Here is a 14,875-nt window from a genome sequence, read left to right as displayed (position 1 = left end):
ATGGACTTAATACTGAGTGGGGGAATTATTGATGCTATTTCAGATGAACATTTGCCATAGAAATATTTATAGAATACACATATTGCAGAATCAAAATGCCTGTGCAAAAGTGGGAGGAGTGAGTTGGTAAGAGATGAGTTACTAATCAATCTAATTGCCCTCTGCATTGAATCAAGCATTTTGAGGAAGCTCTTAGGGGCTACTACTCCAAATGTGAAAGCAGTATATAGCTGGACAGATTTCTGATTTTGTGTAACGTTAACAGGCTGTTCAGAGGTGAAGTAATGTCTTGAGCAAAAGAAAAATCCTAATGGTTGTGAGGTGCTTATGCCAGGAGAAGCTTGATGTCAGGGTGGTTTCAAGAAAAGAAATCTCATCTTGTTTGGAAATTTGAGTGTTGTCGAAGATAATACTGGGAGAAAATGGTTCTTTTTTGTGAGAAATAAAACAGAACTGAGTTTTACTGGCATTGAAATTGATGAGGTTATCTGAACTCCATTGGAGGATGGCTTGGAGGTCAGAATTGAGGGCAATGGTGGTTGATGATCTGTAGGTTGAGGTGATTTGTGTAGAGTAAGGTTTATCAAATGAAAGAGTGGAGTGCAATGTGCTGCAAACCTGTGTATTGGATTGGAGGTCAACTGAAGTAGGTCACTGATATACAGAAGGAAGAGGGTTGGTGAGAGAACAGAAGTTTGTGGAACCCAGCATTCGTTGCATGGTGATAAGATAAGGAACCATCCACCATCACATATAGTGTACATCCAGACAGAAAGCTGGTAATCCAACTGCAGAAGTCCTGGGACAGGCCAAATGATGGTAGGTTGTTTAGTTAGCCTTTGTGCCAGACATGATCAAAAGCTTTGGAGATATCATGTACAACTACTTGAGATTCACCAAACTTCTACATAGCATTTGTCCAGAGATGGGTGATACATGTGAGTAGATCTCCTGTTGATTGGCAGTGATGGAATCTATACTGGTGGTCATTTATTAGCTGGGTGCTTTTGAGGTAGCAAAAACTCACTTACTCACTATAACAACTACCAAAGCCTCATAGGCACAATGCCATTATAAAGAAAATTCATTACAACAAATCATTCTCAAGTTCTCTGTAGTGAGAGTTAAATGTATTGTCCATTATGGACATCTATCCTATTGGCAAACAATCACAGGATACATATACTTGGCACAAATCCATTGCTTCAAAAAACAACAGTTAACTGCAAGGCACTGTATTTCTTCATGGCAATGTCCAACATTATATGGAGCAGGTAAACCCAAGACAAGCTCCATAGCTATGGATGAGAAATTCTATCCTGCCCTCCATATTCCTCAGGCATCTCACCTGATTATCAGTTTGTCTTATAGTGGATTATATGCACAATCAACAATTTCAAAACTAGATGTCAATGGAAACAGAGTTTGATTTTTCAGTTCAAAAATGGGCATAGCATTTATAGTTGTATCACACTGAGAAAAGGTTATGTGGTTGTACTCATTTTTTTTTACAAATGTTTTAATTTTATACAAAAAAACTGCATGAATTTTTTTTTGCTCACCTCATAAAATACTACTTATTCGATAAAGCATTATATTTTGCCTATTAACATAAACAAGAGACAATAAAATTAGACTGTTTCATTCAGGGGTTTAATCCATCCTGATCCACAAGTGAATAAAGTACTTTTAGGGGAAAAAAAAAAAATAAGTAAGAGCCCTTAGAATATTATACCTGGAAAGTCCACTTCAGGAGAAAACTATATCAAGATGGATCAGCTTCCTAAATAAAACAAATTTCCAATTAAGAAAATTATTATGTCTAGTAAGAGATGCTAAAATCTGGAGTTTGTATAATAACATACAGTGCAACAACTAAATAAATAAAGAAAAGCTAAGATACAAACTTTTAGAATACTGACATTGTATTAGAACAGCATATTATCAGTAAATATTTCAATATAACCAAGTTTATTAAATCTAAATATATATATCTCTTTAATGTTAGAAATCAGTATGTACTCAGCATGTTATAATCGGCATATATATATATATATATATATATATATATATATATATATATATATATATATATATATATATAATCCTTGCAAAAATCTTGCTTTATTACCTCTTTATGAGCAAAATAAATTGATGCTGATCAATTATTTTACTGTTTATATGCATTCTCTACATTTGTATATAATTATATACGAGTATCATTAAAAAAAGATACAGAACATGTTAAACAATCATCTTTAAAAAAATGCTGGAATAACTTATGTTTATACAACAAAAATAGCATGTGCATATTATTTAGAAGAAAGATACAGCTTATGTTAAAACAAACTTTTTACAAAATTAAAAAAAAAATAGTTCTTACTGCTATAGAGAAATACGATATAATGCAAGATATGTTTACTAATTTTTTTGCTGAAAAAAGTGAAAGTGAAATCTATATTCCACAGCTCAGTTCAAATGCAATAACATCAACTAAATTAGAGGATGTTATGCAGGTGTGCTCACTAAACGTTTATTTAGAAACACAGACCTACCTATCTCCAATATTCTTTCACCCTGTCGTTGCTGTTGCCATTGCATTATTTGTTCTTTTTCCATAAACTGTAATCTCCTTTCTTGAAATCCAACTCGAATGACACTCTACAAATTGTACAGAAGGAACAGAACTTTAGAAAATATTAAAATAAACAGCATTAGCTTTCATCATCAAAATCTATTTTGATAATGAAATTTTTGTTAAAAATATTTATAAAATTTCCATTAGGCAAATTAGGTAAAGCAGATAAGTATCAGTGGGAAGAAGTAGCATGACAAGTAACCAGAAGAAAATGTGTTAAAAGAGATGAATGAAACAAAAAGGAATGATGATATACAACAATGCATTTTGGCATACATCAGGTGAAGCCTAATAGGAGATGACTGCTAAAGAAAGTTATAGTACTAGTAACCTGAACAGTAACGACTATGTTTCTGTATTGAAAATTTGGGGAAGTTTTATCCTTACTAATTGAAAACAATAATTTATATATCAATTTTATACCTACAATACTGTGACCAATCTAGCAAATGGCTTGTTTCTCATTTATGAAATTCATTGTTGTTATTCTATCTTTTGGAATTGTTAGTTACATTGAAAATATTCTGTACGATTCAGATCAAAATATCTGATTATTTAAATTAGTAATAAACTTTCTTCTGTTTACATTTTCATATAGTCTATGTTATCAATTATACGAGCCTCTGTAGCTCAGTTAGTTATGGAGTCCTTCAATTGGAAAGACATGGATTTGAATCCCATCTACAATGTGAAGAACCTTTCATGGTTTTTCAATCCAAGGTGAGGTAGCTGGTCTCATAGAGGTGGAGGGTTTTCCCCTCTCAGAAACTTATGTTTTTTGTCTCTCAAAACAGGCAATCTGGTCTCATGAATACACATATCTACAGAAACTACTATTGGAAAAGAAAAGCAACAGGAAACTACCTTTTTCTATAATAATTCCCTAATAAAGTAGCATTGCTACCCCACAACCACTATGTTGAGGGAAAAAAACACACATACATACATCGCTGGCCTGGTTTGCCAAGTGGTTAGCGTATTGTATCCACTTTCCAGACAAAAGGCTGCGGGCTTGAATCTCGCAAAGGATATGGATGTTTGTGATTGTCCTACTAACCAATTACCATATGTATTACTGTGACCTGTGTCCTGGTGCAGTATGACCTTCGATGTCTTTGCATCATAAAAAAAACATACATCAACTAAAGGATGGGGAAGGGGGAGAATGAACATTTGGGTATTCTGGTGATTTCTATGAGCTAATATGCTTTTCCCTTTTGAAATTTAAGATCTCAAAAGGGAATTTTCCCTTTTGAGATCCTGATCTACAACCTGGTAAGTAGAGGATTCCACTAAATCTCAAAAGTGTATAAACTGAAAAAAAAATGTATAAAAATTAAAAATGAAGATTATTAATTTTTCTGTTATACAGTAAATGTACACTATGGTGAACACCAATATGATGAAATGATATGCTATAACAAACTATGAAAGAGTCCTGGCCTAAGTCCCTTAAAACCAATACTATTCTAAGCTCACTATTACGTTTGTAAAAGTGAGCTTTTGAAAAACCAATAGCATTGGTTTTTCAAAAGCTGAAAACCTTCACAATAGCAAACTGAATTACCTAGCAAATGAAGTCAGAAACAAGAAACAAAAGAAACGGCAGGTAATCATACTTTGATGACAAAACACAAACAAAAATAATGGGAAATTAAACAAAGGAAAATTATAGGAAAGGGAAAAAAGGAAACAGCAGGAAATCAAACACTGTTGACAGAACACAAAGTATTGGTAGGAACTATATGTAACGCATGATATTATTATTATTACTAAAATCTGACTGCCATGGAGTCAGACTCGTCATGGGAGGTACACTCTCTCACACATAAAGCTCATCCAACCATGTACATTAAACTGATTCAATGTCTACATTCACGACACACTCAGGCAATGCATTTCACTCACCAACCACTCTCTATGTAAAGAACCTTCTCCTCACACCCTTCTTATACAGTTTCCAGGGATGGCCTCTTGTTCCCCTTCTATGAACAATCTCCCATAGCAACCCGATAAAAAACCCTGACCAGCTTATATGTCTCAATCATATTCCTTGCCTCCCTCCTCATATTCACGAGGATTTGCAATTTACATTCTCTCAATCGGTCCTTCCAAAGACCACTATCCACCTTTGTGAATCTTCTCTGAAGCCTTTCTAACATATCCTCATCACCAAGAAAACCCAGTGACCAAATCTGTGCAGAATAATCCATATGAGGCTTGATCATATGGATTATTTCTGCCATCACCTCTTTACTTCTGCATGTGAGGGGCCTCTGCATCATTGCCATTATTTGATGCGATGTCCTCACAACTTGTGCAATGTCCCTCAATTTCAGGTCCTTATCCACCACCACCACTCACAGATTTCTCATTTCCTCTACCTCCTTTAAAGTTTTCCCACCAAGTGTATATATTGAATCCCATCATTGTTTACAAATTTCAAAATCCTTACACTTTGCAACACTGAACTGACAGTTCCACTTACCTGCCCACTGAAGTCCTCCTGTAAGGTCATAACATCTGCTTGACTTTGCGCTGCTCTCCCCAATTTTGCATCATCTGCATATCATTAATATACAAATATAACAATGGTTCCAAAACCGACCCTTGCAGCACATCACTAGTGACTTCTCTTTTAGGACAATGCACCCCTATACAACTTTCTGATACCTATCTGACAGCCAGTCACTGATCCACCTCAGAAGTCTGTTATTCAATCCCTGTTTCAATTTATTTAACAGCTTGTTGTTACTTAGATTTTGCAAAATCTAAGTCAAGAACCTTATAAATGTCTTCTGTATCAGTTACCATTCTACCATTTTCATCCATTAACATCATCTTATCATAATCATTCTTCCTTCTACTTGCCACATATCTAAAAAAAAAAAATCTCATGACATGATAAAGTACAAATGTAGACAATAATAGGACACATAAGAAAGAACTATAAGAGTATGAAATTATAAAATTAATAACCTATAACTAATGTTTAAGTTTTAAAAGGTTACATTAGTTTAAATTAATGTTGCTTACCTGAAATCTTCATATTGAACTAAATATGTGAGGACTATAAAACTTGCAGTTTTTACAACTAAATTCAAATATTTAGGTCAAAAAATTCTCAATCAGAAAAAACAAAAATTCTAAATCAGAAATTTTGAATTTTTTTTTTACTTTACAGATAACTTTTCTTGCACAAAATGAACTGTTACCCAAACAAACTTCGTGACTTTTAATTAGAATCATAGAAATGCTGTAAATTGTGTAATATTTCTTTAATTTATAGTTCTAAGAGAAGAGTAGTAATTTACATTAGCTATACATTATTAGGTCTCTGCCCAATCAGGAAGCTGTCATTCACACCAGCTGTGACTATCATTATCCCCTCTCCTCAGGCTGATTAATGCAGACTAATTTTCATTACTTCTGTTCCCTTCCACTTTGCAACTGGATATGATCAAGTTGACTGATACTTTAGTATATCAAGTCAAACTTGATATACTAAAGGTTTCTAGTTATTTTTAATTTTAATAGCACAAAATGCATATATTTAGTTTATGAAGATTTCAGTTAAATGATGTTAATTTGCATTAATTTGTTAATGTAATCCTTTGAAATTTAAATGTTAATTCTAGATTTTTATAATTTCATACTCATCTAGTTGTTTTCTTTCTCTCCTAGTGCTGTTTGCATTTGGACTATTTCAAGTCATCGTTTTTATGTGGTTCCTGCCCATCCTCTGTGTTTTGTTCTCAATGCAAGATGTTCCATTTTCTGCAATTTCTTTTGTTCTGTCTTTGTGTTTTGTTGCTAATGCACAATTTCCCACTATTTCCTTTGCACTGTTTCCAGTTATTCATTTCTTCTGTGTTATGTGTCTTGATTTATTTTATTTCTCATTATTCTTTTGTTCTATTTCTGGTGATTTCTTTTTTATTATTTCCTTTCTGTTTCTCAATGTCTTTTATTATGTCTTTCGTGATTTGTTTTATTTCTCATTATTTCCATTGTTCAGTTTCTCATGAATCTCTTTTATGCGATTTACTTTATATTTTTCGAGATTTCTGTTGTGTTATTTACCATTATTTCTTTCATTTCTCATGATTTCATTTGTGTTATTTCACATGATTGCTTTTATTTCTTACAATTTCTTCTGCTCCATGGAATGGAGTAGGGATCAGTATTTTTACTCCATATTCAGTATAGCAACCCTTGCACTATAACAAACTACGTCCCTAGTCTTTAGGGCTTTGCTAGCAATCATTTACTGTATTCTGTTTTCCTGCATTGTGCCAGTTATGCTACCCATACTGCTTTGAGTTATAAATTTTTTTTGTTTTAAAAGTTTTTAAGGCTGCTATTTCTTTTTGAAAAGGGAATATTGTTAGCCACAGTGAGACATAAATCACAGATCTCAGGTACTTGTTTTGTTTTTCTTTATACCATGAATCATTGTTGCAGAATACGTGTTATGCTTCCCAATATCTCTGGCTTGTATAATGGAGGGTAAAATGCATACAAATAAATAAGAGACGTAGATGATGTTTTAATAAGTTTTGGAAAAAAAAAAACCTGTTTGCATCATGTTGTATCATCACTTTGTTTCTTGTTTTAAACCAACACAGAGCTCAATTTGGTTAGCTTAATCCCACACTGCCAGTCCATTCTCATTCATTTGCTCAGTATCCAGTAAATACTTACATCCTCACTAGAAGGTAAGAATTGGACATTAGGCTTGAAGTCCAGGTTGGTTCTCTGCATTCTTGAAAGGCTATATGGAGATCTCCTCAAATTTATTCAGCTATGAAAGAATTGCAGAATCATATTAATTGAAAAATGAAAATATTATGAAGGAACTTACCAGTGAATAAACAGACGAATGAACAAACTATCAATCTGGAACTTGGCCAACCAAATTGTATTCTGTATTTATAAGTACATCATAAACAATACCAAAGAAAAGAAATAACAGTCCTGATTTGCCACACGGATGACTGCAAATGTAGTTTTCATAATTCTAAAGAAAGAGCCAAATGGCTAATTTTGGTTATGTAAATTACATAGAAAAATTGGATATTAAAGATCCAACATTATTTCAAAGTCGAATGTTGCATTAGCTTGCCTTAGAATAATACATTTCTCTGACATTGAATTTCTCTAGCACTGAATGAATTTTTGCTCTCTTAAGGTTTCTAATACATTTCTCTGACATTGAATTTCTCTAGCACTGAATGAATTTTTGCTCTCTTAAGGTTTCTGCCTGGTCTCTCTGAAAAGAACAACCAGTTTGAAACTGCTATCAAGTAAAACTTTATAAAATGCACTAATAAAAGGCAAACATATGAACACTTGGACACTAACTCACTGGACATTTTCTCACTGAGGACTGTATTCTCATAAGCTCTCAGGTCAAATTTACGAAATTTTCATACTTTCTAAAAACATTCAGCTTTGAAATAATGTGGGACCTTTAATATCCACTTTTTCTATATAGTTATTCAAGGCAGATGTTAAGTAAGGGAATGTTCTATATGATATTGAGTTAGATGCCTAATTCAGTTCACGTGATGTTAGTCACTTGAAATTTGATGACTATAAACATACCTTGAACATACTGGCAGATGCCATCTGAAGATACTAGGAGTTTCAGCTAACAAACTCTAGTTTGTTAGTTGAAAAATGTCAATCATCACATGCTTGGCATTTTCATAAAGTACTTTTTTTTTTCCAATATTAAACACTTAACTGTCACTTTAACCACCCATAGAGATTTAAGGGAATGCACACAGCATACAGTAATAATTAAACACAGGTTTAATCATTCCAATATTTCATCTCTCACAGAGACATATTCTGGGAACAAACACACACACACACACACAATAAAAGTGGAAGAAGGTTAGGAAGGTTAGAGTAAAAGCCTCAAGTCCTTTGATTAGCACTCTCTATTATGAGTGCTGTTGGCTATCCTTGGCTGATGGGCAGAAGGTCTAAGAATGAAAGTTTCCCAATTCTTGAGAAGTTTAACACAACCATATTTATTTAAATTGTTTTTTTTTTTTTAAATCTACTGCTGATTCTAAAAATAAAAAAAATAAAAAAAATAAAAAAATAAATAAAAAAAAAATGCCTTATAGGTTTGCATCATTTCATGAGTGGGATTCATTTCTCATAAAATATAACTTTAAACAATAAGCATATTTCTGTAAAGGCTTAAAATTTAAAAAAAAATTATACCTTACCTTTAACATTTTTCCTCTCATTTCAGTTAAATCGCCTAGCTTCTTCAGTTTAATTTCATAAGACTGTCCTGAAAAGTATTCATAAGTATGTATATATATAAAAGGTTAATATATTTGATGGAGACTGTATGGGTCATAATACTGAGATCACATAAAATAGTGATTGAAAAATCATTTCAGCATGTCAGAGTTTAAAATTTGAGGTACTAGCCAAAAGTTACTATATTGGCCAATAAATAAATAAATGCAAGTTTAATTTAATAACAGATCGATGCTGTTCCTTTCAAAATAGTTTCCTGGTAAATTTTTGCATCAAGATCAATCCAGTCATTACCAGAAACACCACTGTTAATACTCCTTTGAGAACTCTGTTAGATTTTAGATAAAGTGAGAATTAAGATATAGCACAGTCTGTGATTTATCTTAATTTCTGAAATGCCTTCAAATATCCATCTTTCTGAGATGCAGTTTCATCTTCAGTAACAAAACGAAGGCACAAGGAGCTACATGCAGATGGCATGGAGAAAAAGGAACCAACCATGTTGTTCTTGGCCAGCCAATTTCGCACAAATGCACCAATGCATTACCATGATGAAGCAACTACCTTCCCTTTAACACCTAAGACACCTCGAATAATACTGATATAACTATAAGGTTTGTAATTCTCATGGAAAGGCTTAGACGTTGGTTATACATTTTTACTAAATAGCTTAAGGAAATTACAGAGTACAATACAATATACATTAAAATAAATTTTAATACACTTCCAATATTTCGGCAAAGTCACGTTGCCATTTTCACAGGAACTTAAAAAAAGACACGTGAACGCAAGCACAACACACAGTAAATGAGGACGAATCAGGAAACTATTCTTTCTCCTAAAAGTCCTGATGGTGCCCCCTAGCGGGCAATGGTGGTATTCTTGGTCGATTGGGCTGAAGATCTTCAGAATGCAAGTTTCCCAAATTTGAGGCATCTCATGCAACCAAATTTGTTGAGGTTTGGATTGTTTCTTAGGGCTGAGGCTGATTCCATGAATAGCCTTTCGTATTTGAATTTACTACGGTATATTATCGTGGCTTTCTTCCACCGTATTCTATGGCGGGTATCCAGCGCATGGTCTGCAAGACCAGAGTGGCTGTATTGGTGAAACCGGATGTAGTCCTTGTGTTCTGAAATTCTGATATTAGAACGCAAAGGATGCCTATTTTTTCCTAGGTGCCTCAGATATAGGGAATGGTGATGAATTTAGAGTAATCCTTGTTGTGAAGAGGAAGAGGGGGGGGTATTGGTTTCAATATTTTTTGGATTTTTTTAGGGGGGTAACCATTGGCTGAGAAAGTGTTGAGAATGTGGTTTAGTTCTGTGGGTAGGGCATTGTCATTTGAACAGATAAGTTTAGCCCTGTTGTGGAGGGTCTTAGCACAGTCTGTGATTTATCTTAATTTCTGAAATTTTTTTTATTTCATATCCAAACACAAGTGGTATAGTAGTAAGTAAGTAGTACAACATGATTTACAACAAATTAGGATACATTAAAATGAGATTAGCTTAGATTTGGTAGGTGAATTATACAGGGAATAATAATTAAATATGAAAAAAAGGAAAACTATACATAACTTATATACAATAAACATGGTCAGATGTTCCTCCAGTATCTTGCACAATCAACTGCTCTTTCTGTGCAGGATATAAGGTCCTCTTTTGCACAAGGCAATGGAAGAAAGGGACAAGAAAGAAGGTGTTCCATGGACTGGGTTGTCCCACACTCATAATTGTCTGGGCCAGTGAGGTAGCTCCCATTTGATGAGGTTTTGTTTGCAGCGTCCTGTCATCCGGAGTCTGTTTAGGCTTTTCCAAGTATTCCAGTCCAAGTGGGCACCACGTGGAAGATGTTCGGCTGTTGGAATACCAGTATTATTTTCCAGCCTGCTCAGCAATAAGATGGGGTTCGATTAGGGGTTGTAGCCTGTTCAAAATTAATCGTTCATAGAGTTTAAAGAGGTTGCTGAGTAGTGATATAGGTCAGTAATTTTTTGCTTCGGTTGGGGGTTTCCCTGGTTTCAGAAAGGCCACCACTTTGGCATGCCTCCAGATAGTTGGTATCCTTAGGGTTCTGAGGTAAGTGTTGTATAGGTTTAATAACCACTCTTTAGTCCTGGTTCCAAAATGTTTAATCTGTTCATTACAGACATCATCAAGGCCTGCAGATTTTCTAGGTTTTAATAGGTTTATGGCAGCATTGAGTTCAGTGATGGTGAAATCTGAAAATCATATTTTGTTCCTCACTTGGGGTTCTAAGTATCTTATTTTTTGTGTGTTTTTTAGTGAATTTTCCATTCAGTGGCAGCTGGTGAGCAATTTGATTAGCTGTTACCTGCGAATGCTTATATGGCTTAGTGAAATCCTTCCTAATTCTGTTAATAAAGTTCCATGCCTTTCTGCTACTATGGGTCATATCAAGGGCTTCTATTTCTTTTTTCCATGAGGAACGCCTTTCCTCTGCCATCTTGGAGCATAATTTTTCTCCTGCTTGGATAGTCTCTTCTGAGAAGGGGTTGGTGTTGTAAAGTTGTAAGTAATCAGCATACTGGGCTTGTATGTCACTGGAAAGGTCTGGAATGTAGTTTGTGCGGCATCCTCGGGGGATGTGTTTGGTGGAGATTTTCCTCAGTATTTTTATGAATTCTGGATACTCTTGAGGGTTTGGAGGGACTTCTTCTATGGAGCGGTCAAGATCTTCCATGAAATTCCAATTAGCTTTTTGGAAATTAAATTGTCATCTGTAAGCGATGGTATTAGGCATAATTGCTGGGTTGAATTGAAGCATTATAGGTCTATGTTGAGTATGTTGAATCGGATTTAAAACCTTTTTAACACAGATGTTGGATATTTTTGAGCTAACAAATATGAGGTCAGGGTTATAGCCTCGCTTCCATCTGCCACTGTTGAAAGATGCAGGGAGTTTTGGATTATGTATCCCATCTGCCACTGTTGAAAGATGCAGGGAGTTTTGGATTATGTATCAGGTTTAGAGAAAGGTTTTCAGCCCATTTTTCAACAAGTTCTCCATCTTCGTTGGACTTTGTGTAACCCCAGTTAACCCCAGTTAAAGTCACCTAATACAACATTAGTCATATATGCATTATTATTGAGGAAGATGTCAGGGAAGGAGAAAGCTTCTTCTGGTGGTTTATAGACTGAGGTTATTGAGATATTTTTAAATGTGATCATAATATCTCAATGTTTCTGTTGTTCGTTGAGTCAATGGACGATGGGATCAAGTTCCCTTTCGTAAATATTGCACTGTCATATTTATTGTGGGGTATTTCTTTGATGAGTTTCATGCCATGGGTGTAAGGTCTTGCAGTACCTTCTCCTCTGTGAGTTTCTTGCAGGAAGAGCACATCACAGTCATTATCTCAGCAAATATTTGCAATGAGATCTTGCTTGACACTGGAGAAACCTTCAATATTAAATGATATTATTTTTAGGCTTGGCCCCAGGTCCTTTAGGGCAGAAATTTAGGAGCATTTTAGTTCGATCACTTGCGTTTGGTTGATAGCAGCTTTAGGTTCCCCTAATGGGTACTAACAGGGTGCAGGAATGAGAACCTAGCTGCTGTGCACCCCTCTGAAATGATCATTTCTGAAATGCCTTCAAATATCCATCTTTCTGAGCTGCAGTTTCATCTTCAGTAACAAAACGAAGGCACAAGGAGCAACATGCAGACAGCATGGAGAAAAAAAAACCCAACCATGTTGTTCTTGGCCAGCAAATTTTGCACAAATGCACCAAGGCATTACCATGATGAAGCAACTACCTTCACTTTAACACCTAAGACACCCAAGCTAAGTTTCCTCCCAATATCACAGCCCTATTTCAGTTCACAATGAACTCGGGCTATTTTGTTTGGCAAGGAAAATTCTACAAACAAATAGAGGTGACAGCCATGGGTTCTCCACTCTCTCTGCCCTTGGCCAACTTTTATATGGAGACTTTTGAAGAGAAAGCCTTAAACTCTTCCCAACAAAAACCAACCATATGGCTTTGCTATGTTGATGATGTGTTCGCTATTTGGCCACATGGCTCCGATGCACTCCTCTCCTTCCTAACACACTTAAACAACCAACACCCCAGAATCAAGTTTACCTTGGAAGAGGAAAAAAACAACTGCTTTCCTTTCTTAGCCACACTAGTCACCCACCAGCTTGATGGAACCTTGGTTTTCTCGGTTTATAGAAAACCCACCCATACAGGCAGATACATTCACCAACAATCCCCCCCCCCCCCCTCACAACAATATGGAGTCATTAAGACACTACACAACAGGGCTAAACTTATCTGTTCAAATGACAATGCCCTACCCACAGAACTAAACCACATTCTCATTCTCAACACTTTCTCAGCCAATGGCTACCCTCCCAAAAAATCCAAATAATATTGAAACCAATAAACTACAACTCCCCCCCTTCACCCCCCTTCACAACAAGGCTTACTCTAAATAAATCGCCGTTCCCTATATCCAAGGCACTTCGGAAAAAATTACAAAAATCCTAAAAAAACACGACTTAACTTATTGTTACAGACCATATAAAAAATTGGCATCCCTTATCCGCTCCACTAAAGACCAACCTCTCCCCCCTAGACCTACCTAGTGTATACCAATTCCCTTGCAGCTGGAAGCTGTCCTACTTTGGCCAAGCAGGCAGGACAGCTAATATCAGAATTTCAGAACACAAGGACTACATCCGGTTTCACCAATACAGCCACTCTGGTCTTGCAGACCATGCGCTGGATACCCGCCATAGAATACGGTGGAAGAAAGCCACGATAATACACCGTAGTAAATTCAAATACGAAAGTCTATTCATGGAATCAGCCCTAAGAAACAATCCAAACCTCAACAAATTTGGTTGCATGAGACTGCCCCAAATTTGGGAAACCTACATCAGTAGACCTTCAGCCCAATCGACCAAGAAAACCAACATTGCCCGCTAGGCGGCACCATCAGGACTTTTAGGAGAAAGAATAGCTTCCTGCTTTGTCCTCATTTACCGTGTGTCGTGCTTGCATGCACGTGTCTTTTATTAAGTTCCTGTGAAAATGGCAACGTGACGTTGCCGAAATATTGGAAGTGTATTAAAATTTATTTTAATGTATATTCTATTGTACGTTGTAATTTCCTTAAGCTATTTAGTAAGAATATAAGGTTTGTAAAAACAAATTCTTCATACACATGAGAAAATCATTTGTTCTCTTGATTTTCAACCAGACAAGCCTGACTTTGTTTGGATAGTGCTAATGTACTCTCCTGATAAAAGCTTTTCTCCTTTTTTTTTCCTTTTATGTTTCCTTTTTAATCTCACATAGAAAAAGGTTCAAAATCCAATAATACAATAGTGCAATGTGCGGATAAGACGTTAAGGGGATTTTAAATTAAACTTACCAAGTAATTATATTCTTGTTTAATTCTTTATTTAAGCATAAGCAAACAAAGTTGGCACATGAAGTATCTTCATGACTAGACTACTTGTATATAGAAGCAAATGACTTCGCATTAATTGCCTTACTTTAATTTATAACCAAGTGAAAAAGCTTTCTATATCTCTCTAATCCAGAAAATTCCAATACACCTTTTCACTACTTGCATATGAGAAATTTATGACTCCTGCATTACTTCAATCTTGATATCTCTTCTAGGTCTGGCTCCTACTGATGAGATCTCAATAAATGCCAAAACCAGTCTGGGTAGGGGACCCTTCCCATAATGCATTATACACATCTGAAAAGATGTGTGCTTTGCATTATGGGATACTAAGGTGACTGATGTGAATTAATTAGCCTTTATATACAAGTAGCTTAGTCATTAAGATATTTCTTGCACAAACTTCGCTTACACTTGGATAATGGATTAAGCAAGAATATAATTTCATGGAAAGTTTAATTTATTTAACTAAGTGAAAAAACTTCCTAAGGGGATTTTGTTGAT

The 14,875-nt window shown here is 35.2% G+C and overlaps 1 protein-coding gene across 1 annotated transcript in view; it reads right to left on the bottom strand.

Annotated features, from left to right (window-relative positions):
* Positions 1–14,875, bottom strand: part of LOC150109376 (transcription factor CP2-like protein 1) — a 311,379-nt gene that overhangs the window by 236,462 nt on the left and 60,042 nt on the right. The window contains exons 6-7 of the mRNA XM_090407787.1: positions 8,884–8,951; positions 2,556–2,661 (exon numbers count right to left, since the gene is read on the bottom strand). Coding sequence (XP_090263913.1) covers positions 2,556–2,661; positions 8,884–8,951 — 174 coding nt within the window. The remainder of the gene's footprint in view (positions 1–2,555; positions 2,662–8,883; positions 8,952–14,875) is intronic.

The sequence above is a fragment of the Typopeltis vanoorti genome, chromosome 2, assembly GCF_054136105.1.
Source record: "Typopeltis vanoorti isolate ZY-2024b chromosome 2, IOZ_Tvanoo_1.0, whole genome shotgun sequence".
In the NCBI taxonomy this organism is placed as follows: Eukaryota; Metazoa; Arthropoda; class Arachnida; order Uropygi; family Thelyphonidae; genus Typopeltis; species Typopeltis vanoorti.
This window is presented reverse-complemented; position numbering and strand designations above follow the sequence as displayed.